The 24,417-nt window shown below is 40.9% G+C and overlaps 3 protein-coding genes across 3 annotated transcripts; 2 read left to right on the forward strand and 1 right to left on the reverse strand.

Annotated features, from left to right (window-relative positions):
- Positions 1-18: 18 nt before the first annotated feature.
- On the forward strand, positions 19-8,776 carry ddx41 (DEAD (Asp-Glu-Ala-Asp) box polypeptide 41). The gene is made up of 17 exons (XM_008281343.1): positions 19-183; positions 2,127-2,222; positions 2,606-2,756; positions 2,843-2,917; positions 3,042-3,102; positions 3,190-3,326; positions 3,445-3,517; positions 3,624-3,777; positions 4,278-4,414; positions 4,677-4,839; positions 5,918-6,049; positions 6,165-6,236; positions 6,323-6,419; positions 6,736-6,885; positions 7,003-7,074; positions 8,158-8,268; positions 8,381-8,776. The coding sequence occupies exons 1-17, from the start codon at positions 157-159 to the stop codon at positions 8,515-8,517; spliced, it is 1,845 nt and encodes a 614-aa protein (XP_008279565.1). The 5' UTR covers positions 19-156; the 3' UTR covers positions 8,518-8,776.
- A 78-nt stretch (positions 8,777-8,854) lies between these two features.
- dok3 (docking protein 3) lies at positions 8,855-14,942 on the forward strand. Its single transcript, XM_008281344.1, has 5 exons — positions 8,855-9,184; positions 11,683-11,985; positions 12,258-12,348; positions 13,276-13,463; positions 13,790-14,942. Exons 1-5 carry the CDS (start codon positions 9,113-9,115, stop codon positions 14,624-14,626), a joined length of 1,491 nt encoding a protein of 496 aa, XP_008279566.1. The 5' UTR covers positions 8,855-9,112; the 3' UTR covers positions 14,627-14,942.
- Positions 14,943-15,404: 462 nt separating this feature from the next.
- atoh1b (atonal bHLH transcription factor 1b) lies at positions 15,405-16,757 on the reverse strand. The gene has a single exon (XM_008281345.1). It carries the CDS (start codon positions 16,306-16,308, stop codon positions 15,529-15,531), a length of 780 nt encoding a protein of 259 aa, XP_008279567.1. The 5' UTR covers positions 16,309-16,757; the 3' UTR covers positions 15,405-15,528.
- Between the last annotated feature and the right edge of the window lie 7,660 nt (positions 16,758-24,417).

Consider the following 24,417-nt stretch of genomic DNA (forward strand, 5'->3'; position numbering starts at 1 on the left):
TCGATGAGGTTTGACCCTTCCGGCGTTCCGTACACGACCACAGCTTCCTCTGGAAAGTAAATATGCGGCGTGTTTAACTCGTTTAATTGTGTGGCAAGTGTTTGGTGAAGAACTCGTTGATAACGTACACAGAGGTTTAGTGTACTCACAGATAAAATGGAGATAGAAAATCGGCTCAAAAAGGTAAGTTTAGCACATGTTATCGTTCCTGCTATAGGCTAGCTATTGCTAGCTAACGTTAGCTAGCTGCTAAAGCTTCAGCTAGTGTCCATCCAGCTTACAAGGTCTAATGTATTACATGTTTAAAAGCACGGGCCGATGGACAACCTTGAAACAAAGTATTTGAATAAAAGGGAGGTTCAGTTTAATACTGTATATAAGTGTGAAAGGTGTTTGGTAAACCTTTAGGATTACCGTTAGCCATTTTGCAGTGCTACAGCATCAATGCTAAATACGCGATTGTGACGTTTATAGAAACACAAGTTATTACACATCTGAATATCATGGCCAGCTTTTGTTTTAGAGTCAATAGAGTCGCATAAGAGTTCAGGAATGAGTTTGCAGTTCATGACTAATGTGCTTATGTGAAGGCAAAAATCTGGAAAGGGCACGTTTGCTTTTCAGTTGTCTGTAATGTCATTATGGAGCTAATGCTTTTTGTAATAAAGGTAAAGTTAATGGAGTCATTTAAAGCGACTGTTTACAGGGATCTTGTTTTTTTTAAAGAACAGACAGGCAGGAACAGGTATGGGCAAGAAAAGCTACTATTACCACCTGTAATAATGATTAAGCTAATAGTTAATTACAGGAGGTTTAAAAGTTAAGAGATATACCCATTTCCAAAACTGTGTTAAAAGCAAGCCTATAATGACAGCTAACCCATGTAAAGGTGCCATATAGTGCAGTCCTTTCAGCTCACTGAGACGTTTATAATTCAACAGCCTCTTACAGAAATGTTTATGACATAAACACATATGATGTTGTGATTAGCTAAAACTAGACCCCGAGTGATACTGGATTGTTTAGAGAGTAACAATTAGACCTGTATCTATGTACCGACCAATATTCTTCTTATATATATGTATCTATATATTTTTCTGTTGTCTACATGTTAATGTTTTGGAAATTCCCCTTACTTCAGGAAGTAGCAGCAACAACCTTCAGGCAGCAACTTACATGCTCACAATTTCAAGTTTTGCTGAAAGTTTGGGTTGTGCAATAAAGCAGCCCTGCTGTTTTTCAAGGGGATTCATTCATTTTAATTGCAGTGATCGACTCACTGCGTGCAAATGTTTCGCCAGAACACTGTCACTGACATTATTTTGAGTGAGTACTGTGGCAGCATCCTGTTCGTAGCGCTGCTCAAGACAGTTGCAATTGGTTTAAAGAAGCAGATGCAATCTTTTTCTCTCTATAGCAGAATGATTATTAGGTGCAGTCACATCATTCTACACAGAACGATGTCTGATTATGTGAGACTGCAGTTATAGTTGAAGGAGTTGAAAATGGAAATAATGAGGTCATTGGTTATTCATTTTTAAGCAATTTATTACATAAACCACTTAGCAGCTCAACATAAAATTACGGCTTTACTCATCACCACCATCTGCTCAGCTAGCACTCTGCTACATGTGCTGCAGACAGACCTGAAAGTACTGTAAGCAATGAAGTTGGAGCTGCTCTGCTGGACAAACTATGTGATGGACCCATTTCTAAATTAATATAAGCATCTTTTTCTGTTAAAACACACTTCACATAAGTGCATATCGGACAATGTACATGCCAATATCAGGCAGTTAATATCAGCTAAACCAATATATCAGTCGAGCTAAAAAGTGTTTTGTGTGAATCTGTAACATATACGTGTAAAATCTCAGTTTCCCTATAGTCGTTATTTATTTAATATATGATCTGCATGTAAACGCCTGAAAACCAATGCGATAGAATTTTCTTTTGTAGCAGCTCTGTTTTGCTGCATAGTATGCTGTGTGGTCAAATTTCCTTCAAAGATCTGGTTTTATCTGGAGGCCATTTTGGCTGAATGCTGAGCTCTAATCTCTCTATGGAGAGAAAACAAACAAAAGACACTCTGAGGAAGTAATACTACTGATCATGTGTTTGTACAGAGAGCCCATGGGGAGGATGAGAGGTCTGGCTCAGAAGGATCGGAGGATGACGATTATGTTCCTTATGTTCCGGTCAAGATCAGAAAGCAACAAATGGTAAGATATTGTGCATTGTTCTGTGTTACACTTTAGAAAGGGGAAGGCATCGAAAATCCAATCCATCTGTTTAGATGTGTGGCTATTACTGACCTTATTAGGCAGATCAGAAGTATTAGCTAAATGTGGGCAATTCAAATGAAAAAGCGTTTCTACACTAATGTCATACTACTTTTAAATCTAGGAACTAAATAGCACTGACAATGGACTAGAAATCTTTATCAGCAGAAACCCTAAGTGGAGATATCAGTGGAGAAAATATGTGATTGGTGCATCCCTAATTAGGTGTATACTGTGTAATAAGGTAAACCTATGATATTCTAAAGTATATTAGCATTACATCCTGTTAGCAAATATCAAAACTGAATACTTTCACCTCACAGCTACAGAAGATGTTACGGCTGCGAGGGAAGGCAGTGGATGAGGAGCAGAAGGACAGTGGGGAGGAGCAAAGGGATGAGGACGAGGGTCTTGGTCCACGCTCCAATGTTAGTCTCCTGGACCAGCATCAGCACCTCAAGGAAAAAGCCGAAGGTATCCAGTTCAAACTACACCTGCTTTAGTTACCTGTTTAATTCTGTTCACACTCCCTCACCTGCTTTATGTGAATGTGTCTGCAGCCCGTAAGGAGTCGGCCAAGGAGAAGCAGCTGAAGGAGGAAGAGAAGATTCTTGAGAGTGTGGCAGAGGGCAGAGGTAAAATAATAATGCTGCCACATTCTTGTGAAGCTACGTTCAAGTTACATAAACTGTGAGACATCAAAACAATTTGGCCAAAATGTTTAAATTTGCAAAACTAATTCTGCTGACTTTCTTTCAGCTCTGATGTCTGTGAAGGAAATGGCCAAAGGTATCATATATGATGATCCTATCAAAACAAGGTGAGCCCTTGATCAATGAATTTAGTAAAATTTTATATGTGGATCTGTTTTTTTAAAGTTAAGTTAACCTGAATTTTTTTTTTCTAGCTGGAAGGCACCACGCTACATCCTGAATATGCCAGACACCAGACATGAACGCGTCAGGAAGAAATTTCACATCCTGGTCGATGGAGATGGCATTCCTGCTCCAATCAAAAGCTTCAGGGAGATGAAGTTTCCACCAGGTGACGCTACACTCTGTCTCACACATGAAAAACACAGCTTTATCTTTTTTGTTTGAAGTCTGTAGTGGTAGCACGTGATTAACAACCGGCAACAAACCTCTGTTTGTCATGTTTGCAGCAATTCTGAAAGGCTTGAAAAAGAAGGGAATCGTGCACCCAACACCAATTCAAATTCAAGGAATCCCTACAGTGTAAGTATATGGGACTAGAATACAAACACTGTAATAAATAGGATGTAATTTGTTTTTCAGAAAAGTACATGTACACTGTTGATAAACTGACACCGTTTGTCTTTAGTCTGTCTGGTAGAGACATGATTGGCATCGCCTTCACTGGATCTGGAAAGACTTTGGTCTTCACTTTGCCCATCATCATGTTCTCCCTGGAGCAGGAGAAAAGGCTGCCTTTCTTTAAGAGAGAGGGACCATATGGACTTATCATCTGCCCTTCAGTAAGAAATACAAGAACAACCTGTTTCATTGACTGCACAGCTTGGATTGCATTACAAAGTGTGACTTTAGTGTCTGGCAACTATCCAGTCGCAAAGTCTGCTGTAGGTGTACGTGTTTTTGTAGGAAAATGTTTTACACTACAGTAATATGAACTCAATTTTTAAAATCTAACAACAAAAACCCAAACACCTGCATTGTACTGAGGTTAAGGGTGGCATCACAGAGGTGGGCACCTCAAAATCTGTGTAAATATAAGCAAATAATACCTGTATGAGTTGATAGAGTATAAAATGTCATCAAAAGTGACCTTTTAGGTTTTGACTTAATGTAACTCCCTGCAGAATTATCAAGTCACGTTTAAACCTGAGGAGGCTCATTAAAGACATGGAATTAAGTTCCTCACATATTGCCCTTCAGACATGAGGACGTTATGTGTGAGAAGTGTATTTTCATGACTCCCTAAGTCCATGTGATTTCATTACCACCTCTTTTATTCCAGCGAGAGTTGGCGAGGCAGACACATGGCATCATAGAGTATTACTGCAAGCTACTGGAGGAGGAAGGAGCTCCTCAGCTGCGCTCTGCCCTCTGCATTGGAGGCATGTCTGTCAAGGAGCAGATGGAGGTAGTAAAACAGTAAGTAAGATTGATGGGGTGAGTGACAAAACCTGGATTTCATCCAGAATTGTATATCAGTGTTAAGCAAAAACTGCCTGATTCAGCTACATCCTTCAGAAAGGAACAAAATGGGCAAAGATGAAAAAAGTTCCTGTCATAATGCTTTACACATATCATCCATAACAGTAAAAAATCTACATTATTACCAGAGGACCAAGGTAATAATACTGTATGTTACAAATCCCAAGGTAAGTCATGTTTTTGGTTTTCTTGGTTACAGTGGCGTCCACATGATGGTTGCCACCCCTGGAAGATTGATGGACTTGCTGCAGAAGAAGATGGTGAGTCTTGACATATGCCGCTACCTGGCCCTGGATGAAGCTGACAGGATGATTGACATGGGTTTTGAAGAGGACATCAGGACCATCTTCTCCTATTTCAAGGTCAGACCCTCATTTGTGGGATTAACTTTCAGTAATCAGAGCTCCAGACTACGACTGTTTTGGTCGCACATGCAACTATTTTTTGAGTGGGCGAGTTGAAATTTCAAGTGGTCGCATTGGTGTGAGTGCATGGTCATTAGGCTGTAATAGCATCTCTGCAACCGGTGCAGACAGCTACAGTGGTAACCACAGTGGTGGAAGTAGCACTTTTATAACCTGGGTAGACTGTGGTATTTATACTTTTAAATGTGGTCTACTCGTGAAATGCAGAGTGCACCTGCATTCGCTGTTTTCTATAAGCGGAACAGCGCGTGTAGATGCGCTTTGCATTGTAGAAAAAAAATCGCTCGGTTTTGTCTGGGACAAATCTGATGTTAGAACGCCCTGGTTTACTCTTTTCAAAGTATTTTTCGGTCGCACACCTTTCTGAGCACACCACAGATACCGAGCAGCATCTACAGCAGCCTGCAGTGTGGGGTGTTTGCTAAACTGTCACGTCTACCAATAAGCAGATGTTCATCAAGTGATGTGTTTTGCCTGTGACAAGGTGGGAGGTGCAATCAAATAAGAAAGTTGGTCACACCAGTGCTGCCAGTGAAAAAGTTAGTCTGGAACCCTGGTAATCATATCACCATTGCAGCAGTTTTTGCCATCCGTTGTTTTGTGGTTTACTGATACAGTCCTGACCAGACAAGTAGCTTTACAAAGGCCAAGCAGGACAATATAAGCCAACAATTCGAGTAGGATGCACACCGGATGATTTACAGTCTTTTGTTACACTCAAACAATTTAAATTCTTTCTCTATCTGGTTTGACATTTTCACACCTTACTGGACTTTTGTTGCCTTTTCTTTCGATTTTTCACTCTTAATGTTCCAGTGTATTTAGAGGCATTGGGTTTTTACAGTGTCCTAATGGTTTAACAAATACCAAATTTCCCCTCACTTGCGTAACTACCTATAGTTGGCCGAGAAATCTTTTAGCTGTGGCGCTCACTCAATTGATACTGGATTTTTTTCCCCAGACCAAAATCTTACAAAAACAATGACCTTAACTTTTTTTTGGTTTTCTTATCTAGGGACAAAGACAAACACTGCTTTTCAGTGCCACTATGCCCAAGAAGATCCAGAACTTTGCAAAGAGTGCCCTGGTCAAACCGGTCACTATTAATGTGGGCAGAGCTGGAGCTGCCAGCTTGGATGTCATCCAGGTATGTTATTTTTACTGAAAATGTGTTTTTTGTTGTTGTTGTTGTCTCAGTCAGAAGTATAAATTATATTCAAATCACAAAATTTCATGAACTAAATATTTTTGCATGTGTGCAGGAAGTGGAATACGTCAAAGAGGAGGCCAAGATGGTGTACCTTCTAGAGTGTCTCCAGAAAACACCACCTCCAGTCAGTACTTCCACATCTTATGACACTGACATACCGATAATACATTCAGTGAAACATGTCACACAAGTCATCCTTCATTTTGACAGGTGCTGATATTTGCTGAGAAGAAGGCTGATGTCGATGCCATCCATGAGTACCTGCTGCTGAAAGGAGTAGAGGCAGTGGCCATACATGGTGGAAAAGGTATGCACAGCTCTATTCTATTCAGTAAATGGTTAAAGCAGTCGGTATACAGTAATAGCACATGCAGAGGATTACTGTATTTGGAGAAATGTCCAATCCAGCTTCATGCTCAGCTCAGTACTTACTGTATATGTGCACAGCTTAACTCTTCAGATTTCTTGCAGTTGCTCATCATTACCACCAGATGCCATCCTGCTGGCAGATGTCACAGTTTCTGCCTCGTAGTTTCTGATGAATTTCTGTTGTGAGGCAGAAGCTTGTAATTTGAAGGAAAGTACAGTTTTGCTTCAGTGATATTTATTGATTGTTTTTTCAGATCAGGAGGAAAGAACAAAAGCCATAGAAGCATTCAAAGAAGGAAAGAAAGACGTCTTAGTTGCCACAGATGTCGCCTCCAAGGGTCTGGATTTCCCAGCTATTCAGCATGTGGTGAACTATGACATGCCTGAAGAGATAGAAAACTATGGTAAGAGGATGAATATATAATTGTTGTATGGCTTTGTCGTCTGAAAATCGTTGCATTATTTATTCATCAGTTGTTTTTAAGTCCTCAAGCTGATTTGTTCAAATGTTCTGTTTTCAGTCCATAGAATTGGAAGAACTGGACGATCAGGCAAGACTGGTATTGCCACAACGTTCATCAATAAAGGCTGTGGTAAGAAAACAGAAGTCAAGACAGAAATCTGAGTCAGTAGGGTCCGAGCACTAACAGTGCAAGGCATTGGGTGGAATGCTGGAATTCAGTGTTTAACTCAAGCAGACTGAAACTTTCAGAGGTTGTTTATGTTGCCCAGTGACAGCGTGGCTCATCACATATACTTTGACTAGCATAAGCTCAGACTCATTATTCAGTAGTCACACCTTGACCCAGGGTTTCATTTGTTGTCAGTAGTTATACAAATTCCGTTTCTTCTTGTGTGTTCTTCTTTTGATGATAACCCACGTGGTAATACTCCATCACATGCTATAAATCTGTTACAGTGTTTGTTGAACTTGACTTTGAAAAATTATGTTGCAAATTAAATTGCAACATTCGTCAGAAAAATAACATTTGGATATTTTCCCCAAATTGTCCAGCCTGAGTAGTTATAGTGTGTTGAGAGGCCTGTGGTATACCAAGATTGTTCCAACTTTCTTAAATGTCTTTAAAACGCCGCTACTGATGTGTCAGTTTGCAGCTTATTTAACTTATTCATGCTGACAATGGATGCATTAAATGGGTTAGGGGACCGAATGTTTGTGCTACATCCATAGACTTTATATAAAAGATGGACGTAGCCACAGTGACATTACCCGTTGATTTATGGGTTTTCATTTTGAAGCCTCGACTTTGGAATTTGACGTATTCAATCCCAGGTCGTCATGCCCGTAAACATACCCTGCTTTATCGTCTGTTTTACTCGAAAAGTGTCCATCATTTACAAAATGGACACCATGCTTTGTTAAAGAAGACCTGAAAATAGTGATTGAGACCATAAACTTGTGGGGAAAATGTTTACTGAGATAATAAATTAAGTGAGAAGTACCGTTTTTTTTTCTTCTCATACACTTTTGGACAATTAAACTTAGAGTCGCCCCCTGCTGGCTGTTAGAAGTAATGCTAGTTTTAAGCCACTTACTTTACTGTTCGTACCTAGAGGCTGCATCCATCTTTTATGTTGAGAATCTCTGGCTATTTCTTTGCAATGTACGAGTTAGCTTGACTGTAAAATAACTAAATGTATGTCTTTACCCACAGATGAGTCCGTATTGATGGATCTGAAAGCTCTGCTCGTTGAAGCCAAGCAGAAGGTTCCACCAGTCCTCCAGGTGCTCCAGACAGGAGACGAGACCATGCTGGACATCGGAGGTGAGCTATTTCATACTGATTCCTCTTTGTATCTGCTTTCAGGGCCTATGTTCTTGTCTCAGAACTACAGCGTTGACTGTTTCTAACACGTCTGATTCTTGTGTTTTCACAGGAGAGAGGGGCTGCACCTTCTGCGGTGGTCTTGGCCATCGTATTACAGACTGTCCCAAGTTGGAGGCCATGCAGACCAAGCAGGTCACCAACATCGGGCGCAAAGACTACCTGGCTCATAGCTCGATGGACTTCTAAGAACTTGCCATCAGAGGGGACGATTCTCACATGTTTAAAGGAACTAAGAAACTTTTCTGTGGAAACTGCACAGCTTAATGTCATGTCACTGCACTGAGGAAGTGTATTTTATCATCACCTCACAGTTTTCAGATCCGTTAGGTGAAATGATTTGTTGCTTACATCTTTTCCCCTAGTTTTTCTTCGTACTTGTTATGATGTCTTTGTAACATACATTTTTGAAGCTCTAGTTGTAAATAAAACCAGTATATTTGTTATAGCTTTGTGTTGTTATCCTCTGGAAAAGAAAAAAAAAAGGAAAGGTGTGGCATAATTTTTGTCTGGTGAGGAAGTTGCTAAACCAAGGGAAGTTTGACACAAGAAAACAGCAACACACAACTTGTGTGCCCTTTCTTTTGCAACAGTTAGGTTTCAGATCAGAGATATGTTGACTTTAGGTGCTGTTAGACACAGACAACACATTGAAGCTGCTGCTGACGTAATGGAAACAGTAACTGTGGAGGTATAGGAAGCCTAATTTTGACTTCTTCGGTATTTGCATGCCGACCACAGAGCAACAACTGCTCAACACTGCATTAGAGTAAAAGATTTTCAGATGGAGCTCACGAGAATGGATGTCATCTTCAAGGAGGGGATGTTGTACCTTCAGGCTGTCAAGTTTGGAAAAGTAAGTTTCATGCTCATTTAGCGGGTTGTTAAATTAATAACTTGTTTGGTTTTTAGGTACAGAAGCCGGTCAAAAATGTTCTTTTTGCTTCATGAAGTGCTTCGTTGTTTATCGGAGGTTAAAAGTCTCAAGCTGCAGTTCAGCTTGTATTCAGTCACTGCATGCGAAGACCGATAATAACTTTTACATTGTTCACTTTACACCCGCTTGTTTTGCAGCGCAGTTCAAATGTGTGATAACAAGACTGTCTGCAATCTAATGTACATGTTGAGCTGAATGATGCTTCTGAAACAGTATCCGCTAAACATTGAGTCAACATAATTCTAATTTTCTTTCTTCTTTCTTACAGAAAGTTTAAAATTCCTACAATTTAACCCACTTCACTATGTGTTTGTGATTAGTTATAGTTTTTTTCTTAAGGTTTGCAGGACTTATGAAGTTTTATTACTCAAGACATAGAGTAGACAAGACAGTGGCCTTATTGAATTGAACTGTATTATGTTTGTAAATGCTTCTCGATGCCTCGTCATACAGGAGAACTGACCTGAAAATGATTCATCTTTCACACCAGTTTATATCAGGGAGCAACCCAGAATAAGCCCCTAACCGTCACACATACATACATGAATGTACAGTTAAAAATCTGACAATGACTTGCCCATAATTGTAGTAACTAGGGTCGATCATACATGTGTTTGTCAGTGTCACTGGAACTGGGTGGCTATTTCAGGTTTACAGGTTGTGGTTTGCACAGAGCCTCTAAAGGGGCGTTTTTCTGCCACGTCATAAACTTCAAATTGAACTGTGGCTTGATGCAGGCCAGTTTTTCACGTAGTGGGAAGACAATCTGACCTCAAACGCTCTTTCACAGAAACATCTTTTGCATAAACTAACAGTATGATTCAGTTGCACAGAGGTCCATATTTACCCAGTGGACTATTTGTTGTCAGAGAACAAACTGATAATAGCTTCATTTGTATCGCATTTAAAAAAAGAGAGAAAAAAAGAGGGGGGTTACAAAGTGCTTTGACAGACAAAGATAGAATACCAACCTATTCAAATAAATAGTTTTGTAAATGGCGTGTATTATAAATAAAGATGAGCTTAATGCAAAATGTGAAATCAACAGTAAACAGGTGCGAACAAAAAAATAATTTAAAGACAGTTGGGAGATTTTAGCAACATGATGACTGCTTCAGTACGAGATTTTATTTATGTATGTGTGTGTGTGTATATATATATGTGTCTGTGTGTGTGTGTGTTACTTTATACTATTACATTTACCAACAATGACCACTACGACTCACACTGCTACTGTAAGAGATTGCAACAGAATTTCACTGTATTTTCATGTACGCTGATGATAAATTAGTCTTTAACCTTTAATATGATTTTCACATGAAAACAAATGACAAATTAACAAAGTACAAACAACACTAAAATTAGGACGACTTTGTTCCATATGGGGGATTTTACAGGCATGATTTCGGTCCTCTTGTCATTCTAGAGTCATGACTGTTGTTCTGAGTGATCAGCGTTATATTGTGATGAAACATTTCCGTCTTCGTGGGAGTGATCTCTTCCAAGACGACACTGCCCTCAACTATAGAGCTCAAGGGGTCACTGAATGGTTAGACGAATATGAAAATGATGCAGATCCTTAACAGTCACCAGATCTCAGTGCATTTGAACAACTCTGGCTGATTTCGTTCTGACATGTGAGACAGTGAAACACCACATGAGGGAGCATGTACATGATGGACATGTTTTTAATGGCTTCTAGCTCCTCTTAATACTCTTAATATTTCATCTTTATTTTTTATCTTAGAAATTGTCCTTACAAGGTGCCGTCCTCGTTGGCCTGTTTTAGTATCTGACGCTTTCTTTTTTTTTTTATTATTTTGGTTTACTGCTTGATTTCACAAGTTGCATCCTGTCTTGATGTTTGCACAAAATTGCTGCCTATCTGATAGCACGAACTGCACTTCTGTCAACTCACGCCAAAGCACACTGAAGATATTCCGGCACTTTATGTTGGCTTTTCCTTTAATTTGTCACCTGTGAGAGAAGTGGTTTGACCTTGGACGCTCATTAAATGGTGCAGGGCACAGTGATGCTTTGAATGTGCACTTTAAATTAAATTCACCATCTGAAATTGGCCCAGCCAGTGATGCAGTGTAGAGAACAGGCGGTGAGATATACAATGAAGTTCTCTCTTTCTTGAACTTTGAGTTACTTAGAAAATTCTGAGTCATAATTGTTCAATTCAGCACTGTCAACAGGATGTAGATGATTATTGAAAGCATAAATACAGAGCTGCATGTGAGTGACAACAGAAACAGGTTCTATACTCGCTAATTATCAGCACAGACAGAAGAGAATGGGGTCAAACACTGATCGCTTGGGCACGCTATTATCACATCAAAGTTGTCTTTTGTTTTATAAGAAGGAAAGAACCCGCTTATTAACAGTCCCTTGTTTCACTCTCCCTCCGACAGAGAACGTGGCGGAAAATATGGTCGGTGCTTTTTAAAGCCAGCTCCACAGGGGTTGGTCGGCTGGAGCTCCACGCTGTAGCTGACAGCAGCTCTGTCACTGACCAGAAGAAGGCTGGTCGGCAGAAAACAGCAGAGAGAAAAGTTGTGCGTCTGAGCGACTGCCTCAGTGTCACCGATGCGCCGAAGGAGTCCTGCCCCGCTGGGTGCTCGGCCTTTTACCTCACGACCACACAGTGCACCTACACTTTAGCCTCCACCACCAGCCAGGACTGGCTGAGCGCCCTCTGTCTCCTGGCCTTCCAGGTACCACACACACACACACACACATCCCTCTTTGCTTTCATATCAGTGTTTAAATTTGGGAAAGGTGAAAACAAACCTTAACCATACTCAAAGCCAGATAGCACAATGAGGAAGTTGATGCGGTATCTGTAACTTCTGCCACTTCACTTCTCTAATTCTTGTGCTTGCACAAGCCGTGTTGCTTCTTGCATCTTACCTTTGAAGTCATAAAGCGGTGATAAGAGGGGAGGTGTACACTTCAGGTAATGTTTACAATGCCACTGTGTTCACAGAGGGATCCTGGAGGACCAGACAAAGGGGATTTCGAGGGAGGAAACGGTCTGACCATGGAAGACAATGACCTTTACTCATCCTGGAAAAGAGGTAATGCGTGTTCATCTGCAGACAGCCACTGTTCAGTCAATCACAAATAAATAACTTTTAAAATGTTGTTTTTGTTTCTATTGTTTGTCACTTCTGTCCCATAACATAAAGGTAGCTGCTGAGCCATTGCTAAGTGGCTGAATTAGTCACAGAGCAGTGGTTCTTAACTGATTTTTATTTTCCACTTAGCTATTTTCTTTGACTATTTAATTTCAGCCTTCATTTGCAATGTGCTTAAAAGTTTTAAATAGTTCAATCAAGGAGAAAACTGCCTTTCCCCCTGGGCCAAAAAATGTGCACTTGGATCGGTTTTATTAATCTGTGGTGGCACACATGAGAATTTCAGTTATCGCATAAAACTTTAAAGTGGGATACACAATTTAAAAAGCTGTGCCGTTTTAAATGTGAGGCAGGTTGGTTTTCAGTCAGGAAAAAGGTCAAAGGAACGCATGAAAAATGAAACATTAGAGCTATTATTATTGTTATCGACTATAAATTACTCATTACTAAGAATAAATTGGTGAATATATTATATGAAAAAGGAAGAGATGTCATTGCAGCATAAATTCAAGACATCAGCAGAAACTTTCAGCGTATGTGAGCTGCAGCTACAGCCGCTAATTTATTCACACATGAAAGCCAGAATGTATTAGCGTCAGCAAGCTGTGGCTTATACAAATGCATTTCTTTTTATTTCCTAATGGATTACACTTCTGAACAATCCAGGCAGCCCGGTCACATGGAGGGATTAGTGGAATGCAAGCATTTTTTAAATCAGCCCCTTTTTCAATATGAAAATGTATTTGGTGTAATTTTATTTCCTTTGCTGACACATTGCTGCTCAGGCCTCTTATAGAGAAACGAAGCCTTTCATGTGGAGTTTGCCTGCGTTGACCTCAGTGCGCTGTGATGTTTCCTCGTGTTTAGATCTGACTCTTCCTCCCAACCACTACAAAGTGACTGTCCAGAGCACAGAGGCGTCCAAGCGGTGCCGGTTATCTGGGGAGTACCTGGTGTCTCCAGACAGAGAGGCTGTGATTCTGCTGGACGTCAGCAGTGGTCATATCATCTACCGCTGGCCGTACAGGCTCCTGCGCAAGTTTGGACAGGTTGAGGTAAAAAAAAAAAGCTGACATTCTGCTCAGATTATTCACAGTTTCTTAAAGGACTAGTTTTGGAAATGCACCCATTCCTTTGCTTGCCAAGAGTTATGAGAGAAAATTAAAACCACTCTAATGTTCAAATGTGAAGCAACAGACAGCAGCCGGTTGGCCTGGAAACACAGAAAAACAGCAAGTCTGGCATTGTCCAAAGGCGACAAAATCTGCTTCCCAGCGCGTCTGAAGCTCGCTAATTAACTCATTTGTTTATTCTGCGCCACAGCTCAAGTGTAAGTGAGCGTATTGTACCAAATGTCAAAGATTATTGGATGTGATTGCAGGGAGGATTCAGCATTGAGGCGGGCCGCCGCTGTGACTCAGGACAAGGAGTGTTCACCTTCCTGACCCAGTACGGTCCACAGATCTTCCAGTCTATATCCCAGCAGTGTGCCATGGAGAAGCAGTCGTGGGTCCAACCTCTCAGTGTCCACAGAAGATCACTTTCTGACGTGTCTCTTGCCTCCCAACCTCCGCCTCCTCCTCCGCCTCCTCCTCCTCCTCCTCTCCCTCTCTGCCATCCTGCAGATGTTTCTGCTGACACAGAGGACGAGCCTGACAGCCACTACTCCACCATTAATAACGCTCACGTAGAGAATGTAAAACAGCTTGCAAAACCAAGCAGCAGGGAGGCTGTGGGAGAGGAGGACAAGGAAGAACGGTGTCGCTCCCTGGATTCGCTAAACCTGGATAACACCGTGGAGGAGAGCATTTATTACAACCTGAGGAGAGCCACGCCTCCTCTGGTTCGAAAAGCTGAAGGATACGATCCAGAGTGCATCTACTCGGATGTGAGAAAACCTCCTTCAAATCTCCAGCCTCAGCCTCCCTCCTCTCCCATAACTGCCTACTCCCTCGCCAAATCCTCTCCCTATGCCCCACCCAAGCCCCGCAGCCAGCATCTCCCCCCTGTGAGTAACTACACCCAGACAGGCTGCGGTACACAGGAGGTGGATGACATGAAGGAGACGGAGGAGGCCATCAGCTCCTCTGCCCACGTTGCCCCCACAGAGGCCCCCGGCAGTTTTAAACACAGGCTGGCAGAAATCATTTCTAAGGACCTGGCAAAGTTCCAGCCACCTCTTCCCTACGGAGCAACCAGCCCCACATTTTCTCAGTAGGCTATTAGTTAACAGACAGACTAGAAGGAGCAATTTTAATCATGATAAATCGTCATAAAGCTTAATTAGTTCCTTTACTTCTATAAAACCCCTTCCACTGGGAACACGCAGTTAGGCACTTTGGCTGGCAGATGTTTGTATGTTTTTCTAGTAGCTTGTTGTATGAAAAATGCATCTGGAATGATTTTTTATTTGTTTTTCCCCCGTGTGGATTGTAATTGCAAAAAAAAAAGAAGATTTATTTTGTTTTGTTTGTATCAGATGTGCTACAATATCTTAAATGTGATGCTGGCTGATAAGCTGGACGAACATGCAAGTGGCTGATTGTTTTTATTATGGAAAAGCTTTGGAGAGGAAAAAAAAAGGATGTCTCCTTGTTCAGTGAGGGCACACTGGATCTTTGGAATTAGTTTCTTGTGTTATCAACAGATTGCAGCATAAATGAAAGAGCAAAAACCCACATTGTTTGTTGGTATGAGCGCTGCATGTACTGCTGACAGTGATGCATACAGAAATAACTTAACATGCACAGACATATCTTATTAAATCTTTATTGTAGCAAAACAGCCCTCATAAAATACCCCTTAGCTGTACATAAATAGAAAAATACTTGTTCTCAATTAGACAAACTGGAAATATCAGTGGTTCAGGACATATAAAGTGCATAAAAAAGGCCCTGTTGGAGTCCGTCGTGGCCATCTCAGTGGATGTTTTAGAGTTTTTCCTGTGGTTTTTTAATTAGGCAGTGCAACATCTAAGCTATGAATGATGATAAGCAGGAGTACTGTCTCATATGGTCATCATGTCTACGGTCCTTTACTGCCACACAAACGTCTGGATAACAGTCAAAAGTCAGCGGTTCCCTGTTACTGTCTCCAACCCTGATCTTCCTCCGTGACAGTCTAACATTCATCCTCACTGCTGTTGGATGTAGTTCCTGATTTGCAGGACTCCAAGTCAGATGAAGGTCCCAGTATAAACAGGTGCCCGATAGAGGGGTCTCGTTGCTCTCCGGTCAGCGGGTTCGGGGTCTGCGCACTGGCTGTCGGCCGGATGGAGTGGATCAGGCTCCTCATGGAGGTCTTGTCCGCTGCGCCCTGACGCGGACTCCTGCACTCCGGATGAACCACGCCGGCCAGCAGCTCAGACAGCTCCGTGATGTAAATCTGCGCCATTTGAAGGGTGTCATACTTGGATAACTTCTTCTCGTTTTCCAGGGAGGGGATGACGCTCCTCAGCTCGTCAAACGCTTTGTTGAGGCCGTGCATTCTCCTCCTCTCCCTGGCGTTGGCTGCGACGCGTCTGTGTCTCTGAGGGCCGAAGTGGGTCGCCTTGCCTCCATCCGCCGCCTGGCCGGCGTCTGCGTCTGCCATGCCTGCTGCAGACACGCAGTCAGGGAGTTTACTCATTGGCACAAGTTTCTCCAGCGAGATGCCTGCGTCTGCGGCTGCGTCCCTCCTCGAGAACGCACGGATTGAGTTTGAAGAAATCCACGTTTTGGAGCTGATGTGCGCCAAATTGCGCTGCTGCAGCAGGGAGAAATCCTCCGGGTATTCTGGCCAGTTTGAGAGCTCTGCTTTTGCGGCCATCACTGTGGTGGCCTGTGGTCGTGTGGCACGGCAGGGGGAAGGTCGCATAAGAAGACTTCTCCTCTCTGGAGTGGTTTGCACTGCGCCAAGCATTTATACAGCCTCCCCTCAGTCACCTTGGTGTCACTCCCTGCAGCTCTGACAGGCCTGCAGCCTCAGGAGGCAGCAGCCAATCGCACAGTCCCCTCTGACCCTGTCAAAGAACAATTAGACAAAGCTCGACTTTTTTTTTCTCCTATTGTGCATTGTAACTCAATCACGACCTTGTTGTTATCCTCACATAGAGGGGAGCCTGAAGTATTAATCATTTAGGAGCGTGCAGTGTGTGAAAGGCGTTTTAGAAGAGGAGAGAAGAAGGTGTAAATGATCTAATGATCTGAAGCTGTGGGCTGCATTATTACTTATTGATAAAAAATACCATAAATAAATAAAGTAGACCTTGCTTAACAAGCGGACGTGTCAAAACAGTTCTCATTTTGTGGCAACTTGTGGACTGAGAGAGATTCTCTTTCCTTAAATTGACTTATTTGCAATTGTAATTTATGGATTGTTGTGCGTAAAAAGCAAACATTCAAGCCTAGATCACCATCATCATCATCATCATCACCATCATCATCATCACTGCTCCCAATCTTTATCACGAGCAAAGTAACTGACTCCTTGATTGGTTCCTGAGAGATCTGGCAACAAACAAGTTTGTTCTCAAACAAACTGTAAAAAGATGGCCAATCTTTGCTGCATTATTTGCCGAGGAATAATAAAACGAACAGGTGGGAGACAAGGCTGGAGACACACCTGTCTATAGCGCAGACATGATAACCGATAAGTTGTCTCAAGGCGATTTATGAATCATTTAGCGAGGATGACAACATGCAGTGTGCGCAAAACGCCGTCCTCGTTATTTATTATTCTTACTGTTGCACCTTTTGTTTTCCTTTACAAGATAATTTTGTTTTCTAATTGAGACCAAATGAAGGAAGATAAATTAGGCTTTTTTTTCCTTTTTTTTTTCTCTTGGTTCCAGTTATGTGGCTCCTGCCCCGTGCGTATCAGCTGGTGTCCCTTGGCACCACGCAGCAGCTCCACACCACCTCAGTTACAGGCAGTGTCACCCATCTCCCATATGCTGCTGGGCCCGGAGCTTCCACACCGACACTCCCTGACTCTGACACGGGAGCTAATCACTCATTAGACCATCAATTACTGCGCAGGAGCAGCTTCGGACGCGTCCGCCGGGAGATCTGACATGTCAGAGCCCAGTGATGGTAACTTGGACAAATTTTGCAGCCCCTCTCTCCCCTCCTTGCTCCTCTCTCTCTCCTCTCTTTCTGTGTTGGTGTGACAGTCGGGGTCGAGCGCTGGTAAAGAAAATCACCGTGACCTGCCTCGCCGCCAGCAGTTTAATGAGGCCTGGTCTTAGTTGAATAAATCGGCACGTTCTTCGTCCCGGGGTGTCCATTCATTTTTTCCTTTCTTTCTTTTTTTTTTTTGGGCTACATGAATATTTCATTCCTTCAGCCCCACTGCCAGCGCAACAGCCTGTAACCCTGCGTTCAGGCTTTAAAAAATGCGGCTACACTTCCCATCTGGTGCGGGAGGAGCTGGAGGAGGAGGAGGAGGAGGAGGCCGAGGAGGTGTGAGGAACATTTCTGAGGTCAACTTGAGCTGACCTTCTGCAAAAGGCGCAGAGGAAGGCTTAGTTTATCCTTTATAGTGTGATGCTGGAGTAAGTGTAGCCTACCTGAAGTTGTACAAAAGTGATGCAGTGAGCAACAGCATCCCAGGAAGCTCTGCTGATGGACTTCAGCTGCAGTCACTAGACTTTTATTTTTTTCTAATGAAGCTGCAAAATGGAGCCAAAGAAACTGCAGCCAACAAAAAGCAACAACTTCAAATATGTCACAGTTGATTTGCACATTTCACACATTAACCTCCCACCTCCTGTCTTATCTCCAGTTTTGCTTCATCATTTCACCTACAAGGCAAATAAACCCCTTTATACTAATAATCTGGTAGCTGTAGCACCAATGAGATTAACACAACATCATGGAGTTGTATCTTCTTCTGGCACATTTCATTCATCATTTCTCCACTTTTTCGGTCATTTTTTACAACATTTAAGTCACTCGTGAAATGGTTCAGGTTAGGATGAGGGATGGAGGTCATTCATCACAGCTATGGTGTACAATTAAAGGCCAAAAACTCAAAATGCTTCCTGATAACTCATCAGCTGTGTAAAAAAAACCACACCTTTTCTGGCTGAAAAGAAACTGTAAAGTAACAGATAACAAACTTGTCCCAAGTTAAAGGACACTTTCTAGCCTTAATGTTACATGTGAGCAATTTTTTGGTTTTACTTTTTAATGTTTAATGAAGGATATTAATGTGTAAAGACAATAGGATGAGGTGCTTCTTGATATCTAATTATTAAAAAACAGTGTTTTGATAGATTATGGAAATGCATTCATTCAATGTTGTTGTCGTGAAAACTTTTGTAAATATCCAACAAATGTCACATTTAACAAACAAATCCATGTAAAATTACAAATCAAACATGTTCTCTTCTGAAAATTCTCACTAATTGTATCTAACTTTAGTTACAGTTATAAAAAAGAGGAAATATTTGTGAAATTACAAGACATTTGGAGAATTTTCAGTTAGGATATTTATTTCAATTTCCTTAAAAAAAAAAAAAAAAAAAAAGATTATTTGCAGTTATTTAGAAAAGAAAAGTCTTTTTTTTCTTTTTTTAAATCTGCATTTATATTTTGTGTAATTTTAAAATACAGGGGAAAAAAAACATCTGTTAAAAACAACCTGCATAATTAAAAAAAAGATTTAAATTTAATTTTCCCAGTGGAAAAGCAATTATACCCCCACTGCTTGTAAAAGACACCCAGCCCCACTAATAACAGCAAATTTACTCCAAGCAGGTACATTCATTCAACATTATTGCAACACAATAAGAGATCTTGATACCAGTTTGCATAAATTGCCTCAGCAGCTTCTCAACTCCAGCCGATGGTTTCACAACGTGTCACTCACTTGGCAGCCAGAGAAGCAGAGACGACTGCAGCTGCCTCCAGAGTTTGGTGATGGAAGCTGGCGTCGGTCCAGCGCTTCATCCTGATCCTTGACTGTGAACACTGAGGGGCTTTTTTTTTGTTTGTGTGACCCGTGGGCTGATTATGGAGATACTGAGTGTAATTCCAATAATAATACATCGTATGATTGTGTGATTTCTAGAACATCAGTCGGTCCTGATAGTGAAATGAATTCTCCTTCTAACCTCTCCAGCTGTCTCTGGGGAACCGTGGCCCCAAATAATCTATAATGAATTCAGCTCCATGATGAGATTTAGGTTCAAAGCGTTGGGTTTCTGTTGTGTTTCCTTTAAAACACCACATAACAAATACATCCAGACTAATCCAGCTTCAGATTTTACTGCCTATTTTACAGGTGACCAGTTTTGTAATCATTTTGATGGAAGTTCTCTGGAAAGAAATGAGTAATTTGGTGCTAATTATGGGAAAATTGGACGAATAGAACTGAACCATGCACAATTTACAGGGAAGTCAAAGTTCACCTGACCTGCTGACCCTCTTGTTTACTTTAGAAATAACTAATAATCTATATTACATGGGTTTTTCTCTAGAATTATTTCTGAAATGATGGACCTGTAAAGCCTTAACAGACTCTATACAGTCTTAATATATGAATAAATAGCTAAATCAGATTTCAGAAAGTAACATAAGCTTCACTTTATAGCTTTTCTAATGCATGCAGCGTCCACCTCCTGCACTTCCACCATAAATTACTCTATTGTTTATCAGGTTTGTTAAATGCAAACTTGAGTAAACTCTTCTTAAACACACTTTTTCCTTCCTCACAGCCTGGTCCAGGGTTTTTATACAGTGAGCCTTGAGTTTTAATTAAAGACTCTTTAATTTCCTAACAATAGAGGCTTTCCATGTTTTGTTTTTTCCACACAGTCCTGCACCAGGAACACTGAAGCTCTTGATGTTGGGAGCAGTCTAGTCTCTAATTATCCTCCTCACACCCGGAGCTACGGAGGTGCTTCTAGTGAGCAAAGAGACAAATCTCAATGGCCGGGTTTCAGGCGCAAATTAGGACAATTAGCGGCCTCATTAATTTGGGAGAAGGGAAGTAATATTCTAGTTAAAGAAACGCTTCATTAAGTCAATGTTGTCTGTGGCAAAAAGGCTAATTGATGAACTCCGAGAAGGACGCTGATAAGAGAAGATGACTTTTTCTCCCCGCAGTGGACTTTATGCTGAATTTGCAAACCAGTTAATTTGCTCTGCGCCGGACGCCGCAGTCATCGCGAGAATACCGGAGCCGTTGAGGAAATATCGCGATGCCCTGACAGAAGCTCTCTGCAGGGGGTCGTTTGAAGCAGCGATGCAGGGGATAGACGGAGCCCGCAGGGTCTGAAGTCACGGACTGTGTCTGCGGTTTACTCAGCAGCATCCAGAGGACAACAAAGCAGGTTTCAGAGTCCACGCTGCTCCACTGATCACAGGTCAGATCACAGTGTCCCCTCACAGCTCTGAGACACGCGCCTCAAGGAGGGATGTTAAGTATACAGAAAAAAAGACACAACAACCCCAGAAAGAGCAAGAACAGCTGTCATACTCTCATTATTTTACCAGCATTTGCAGTATTTGTTATTATTATTATTATAATTATTATTATTGTTGTTGTTGTTGTTGTTGTTGTTGTTATTTTTACTTTTTTTTTTAACGTTACAGTATTTGCAGAGAAAAAAAAGTATTTATTTACACATTAACCTTAAAAAACCTTAAAAACAACCAAAGAAATAAAAACAGGAAAACTTTAAACAATCCCCCCCCCCCTAAAAAAACAAAAACAAAACAAAAACAAAAAAAACCCCAACAACAACAACAAAAAAAATAAAGTAAAAAACTGTAAACATTTTACAGTCTTTAAATATTACAATATAATTTTTTCTGGCACCCTTGCTGTATATTTTACAAATATTTGCTGTATTTGAAAGAAAAACATGTACATTTAGTAAAGAAATTTACATTATTTACAGCTTTTTCTTTACGGTTTGTGAACTTTACAGTGTTACACGGTTTTTAAACATATTTTTTCTGTCACTGTTTTCTCTGTTTTTCTAAATTATAGATAATTATTGAAGTTACAAAAATATATATACATGTAAATATTAATTGAAATTTTTCCTTTATTAACATTTTCAGAAAATATTGTTTTACATATATTTGCTGTAATTTGAAAGAAAAAAACAAAGACTGAAAAAGATAAATATTTTTTTATAATAGTTTTGTTTGTTTTATGCATGTCTTGGTAAATTACAGACAATAATTGGTAAACTCACAAGAAGAACAGTGATCATTTAAAAACTCTACATAAAACTGCCTTTCTAAATAGCAGCTGACTTTGGGCGAAGGCAGGGTACACCCTGGACAGGTCACCAGTCTATCACAGCCTACACTTAGAGACAGACAACCAAGCACACTCACATTCACACCTACGGACAATTTAGAATCACCAGTTAACCTCAACATGTTTTTGGACTTGTGGGAAGAAGTTGGAGAACCCGGAGAGAACCCACGCTGCACGGGGAGAACATGGAGACTCCACACAGATAAGATTCCGGTGCCCCCACCGGGACGCGAACCGGCACAGTGTGAGAAAATGTAGTGTGATTACTCTAAACTAACTTCAATGCACATAGTACTCCATTACACTTACAAAAACCATACTGCATGATAATCCACATGTTTCTACCTCAGCCTTGCAGCTCTCCACTGTTGCTTCCTCGAGCCTCTGCACAAACTCCCTGCAGCTTGAGGACGTTAGCTCACCTCCAGCTCTGCTCAAACACAGTTAAACTTCACTGTCTCACCCGATGACACGCTGTAATGCCGGACTAACAGAGCAATATATGTGCTTATTTTGCTCATTATGTGTCTTCCAGCATATGGACGCTTGAACCATTTTAAAGGTGCCTGTAGTTACTCACAGATCTATATTTCTGCTTCACTACATTTCTAATGCAAACATTATACTTTTTACTGCACTATATTTATTTACAGTTTATACTATTTGCCTCTAAAATATAATTATTTGCTAAACTGCCCCATGATATATAAAGTAGGAACATTAAAAAAAACACTGTTTACACCTCAAGCAACCGTAATAATAATCGATTAATGCCGTAATAGATAATGCATTACACCGATAACACTTGTGAATTCAAGGCTTTTACTGGAAACCGTGTCCATTTACACTGTGATATTTATACTTATGATCTGAATCCTTCTTACAGGAGTGCATTCAGGCTGTAGTGTCCTTCTGCAAAAACATGTTTTTCTGTTTTTGTCTCCTTGGGGTAAAACAAGTTCACAGCTCATCAGCGGTGTAGCCATCTAGTAAACTTCCAGAGTGCTTAATCAATCTTTGCAAAAAAAAAAATCAAATAAAATGTGGTGTTTTAATGGACCATCCATAGGTTTTACTTCATGTACGACAGGCGAAAAAGGCAGTTTTGAGTCTTTTTATGTAGCAGCGCACCATATGGCAGATAGGCAGGCGTGGAGTAGGCTGTAAAGACCCAGTCCATCAAAAGAAGAAGAAAGGCTTCCAGACACTTGAGCATCAGGGACTCTTAGAGCTGTCAGCGGTGGATAGACACTTACAGTGTGTAATGGATGCTCAGGCTATTGTGCTTGTAATAACACCATTAGGCTATATGGGGTTTTGATGCACAGACAAGAACACGAGTAAACTAAAACATCTACAGTCCCGATCCATTTCTATCAAGCAGTTACAAAAACTTGGGCTGGAGATTTTACATTTTACAGCATGCTGTAGATAAAATGATATATAAACTGTGCAGCTAGAATATAACACAGCACTTTTGTAGAACTTATTTCTAGTTTGTGATGATGCCACCTGGTGATTTTTGAAGCTGCTCGTGGAAAAGATGACACTCGAAGGTGTTTCCAAAATGTCTCTGCCTTCAAGTGTTAGAAATTATTAGAAATTCCACATCCAATATGATACCATCTCAACAACAACAACAAAAAAAATACAGCTTATAAAGTTACCAGACAACACAGACACTAGTTAATCAATAGTTTTAGTAGAAACTTTAGATTTTTAGGGAGGCTGTTATTTACCGTGGGGCTCTTGCGTTGCATCACATTACATCACTCAAATGTTTTTGTTTTTCCGCTCACTCGGGAACTTGAATTTTTCATTGCACATTTCTAGGAAACGGTTGAAATATGTATCACATAATGCTGCGGTTTTTAAAAAAATAAAAATAAAAAAGAATAACCGTTGTGGTCGCAGATGTCTCCCCTGCTTGCTTTATTTATTTTATGGGATTTGAATCATCCTGAATATGTCTCGCTGAGTTCTGGTTGCAAACACGAACAGAAGGCTTTAACTTTAGGTGTAGAGTACAGCAGGAGTAAACATCACCAGGCAATATCAATATGAAGAATCTCCGAGTGCCTGGATTGATTTTAAAAAGGCGGCTTTTAAAAAATAGTGTAACATCACCAGATACCACCAGATGGAGACAACACTATACAATTTGCCACCATCAGTCATTAGAAAATCAAATAAGGGAGGTTCATTCTTTAGTCAGAGAAACAAACATGATTACTATTTAAAAGCCATAAAATACTCAAAAGGGCTGACTGATTTTTTTTTTTCACTGCAGATTCACCAGCAGACATAAATCCTGCAGGAGACAGACAGTAGTCTGAGGAGGGGGGGGATATCTCTGGAGGCTTCAGCCACGGTCAGCAATCAGAAAGCTATTTACTGTGAGGATAAAGATGTGTATCCTACAATAATAAGGCCCTGCACAGTTCACTGGGGATTACATCCGTCATGATACGAGCCATGACAAAATGTGATCATATCCCCAGCACACCAGATGCTAATCTCATGGGGAGGGGAGTATCAAAAAAGAAAAAAAGATCCTCCAAAACTTTCTCCAGCGTGCAAAAAAAATAAAAAAGGAATCACCATGTTTTCTTGTCCTTTCTAATTATTAGGGACTCTCGATGAGGATGTGACACGCGGCTGTCAGTAGAGAGCAGTAGCGCTCTGCGTTCAGGGCCCAGCCGAGCAGCATGTGGCTGCTAGTCAGTTAAAATGAGCAACACTTTGTCCACT

The sequence above is a fragment of the Stegastes partitus genome, unplaced genomic scaffold, assembly GCF_000690725.1.
Source record: "Stegastes partitus isolate 25-593 unplaced genomic scaffold, Stegastes_partitus-1.0.2 Scaffold230, whole genome shotgun sequence".
Classification (NCBI taxonomy): Eukaryota; Metazoa; Chordata; class Actinopteri; family Pomacentridae; genus Stegastes; species Stegastes partitus.

Excerpts from the sequence above, each read along its gene's own strand:
- ddx41 (XM_008281343.1), top strand. The coding sequence starts at position 157 with ATGGAGATAGAAAATCGGCTCAAAAAG. Across the intron at positions 2,757-2,842 it reads CCTCAAGGAAAAAGCCGAAG|CCCGTAAGGAGTCGGCCAAG; the intron begins GTATCCAGTTCA and ends ATGTGTCTGCAG. Across the intron at positions 8,269-8,380 it reads GACCATGCTGGACATCGGAG|GAGAGAGGGGCTGCACCTTC; the intron begins GTGAGCTATTTC and ends GTGTTTTCACAG.
- dok3 (XM_008281344.1), top strand. The coding sequence starts at position 9,113 with ATGGAGCTCACGAGAATGGATGTCATCTTCAAGGAGGGGATGTTGTAC. Across the intron at positions 9,185-11,682 it reads AGGCTGTCAAGTTTGGAAAA|AGAACGTGGCGGAAAATATG; the intron begins GTAAGTTTCATG and ends TCCCTCCGACAG. Across the intron at positions 11,986-12,257 it reads TCTGTCTCCTGGCCTTCCAG|AGGGATCCTGGAGGACCAGA; the intron begins GTACCACACACA and ends CTGTGTTCACAG.
- atoh1b (XM_008281345.1), bottom strand. The coding sequence starts at position 16,308 with ATGCTTGGCGCAGTGCAAACCACTCCAGAGAGGAGAAGTCTTCTTATG.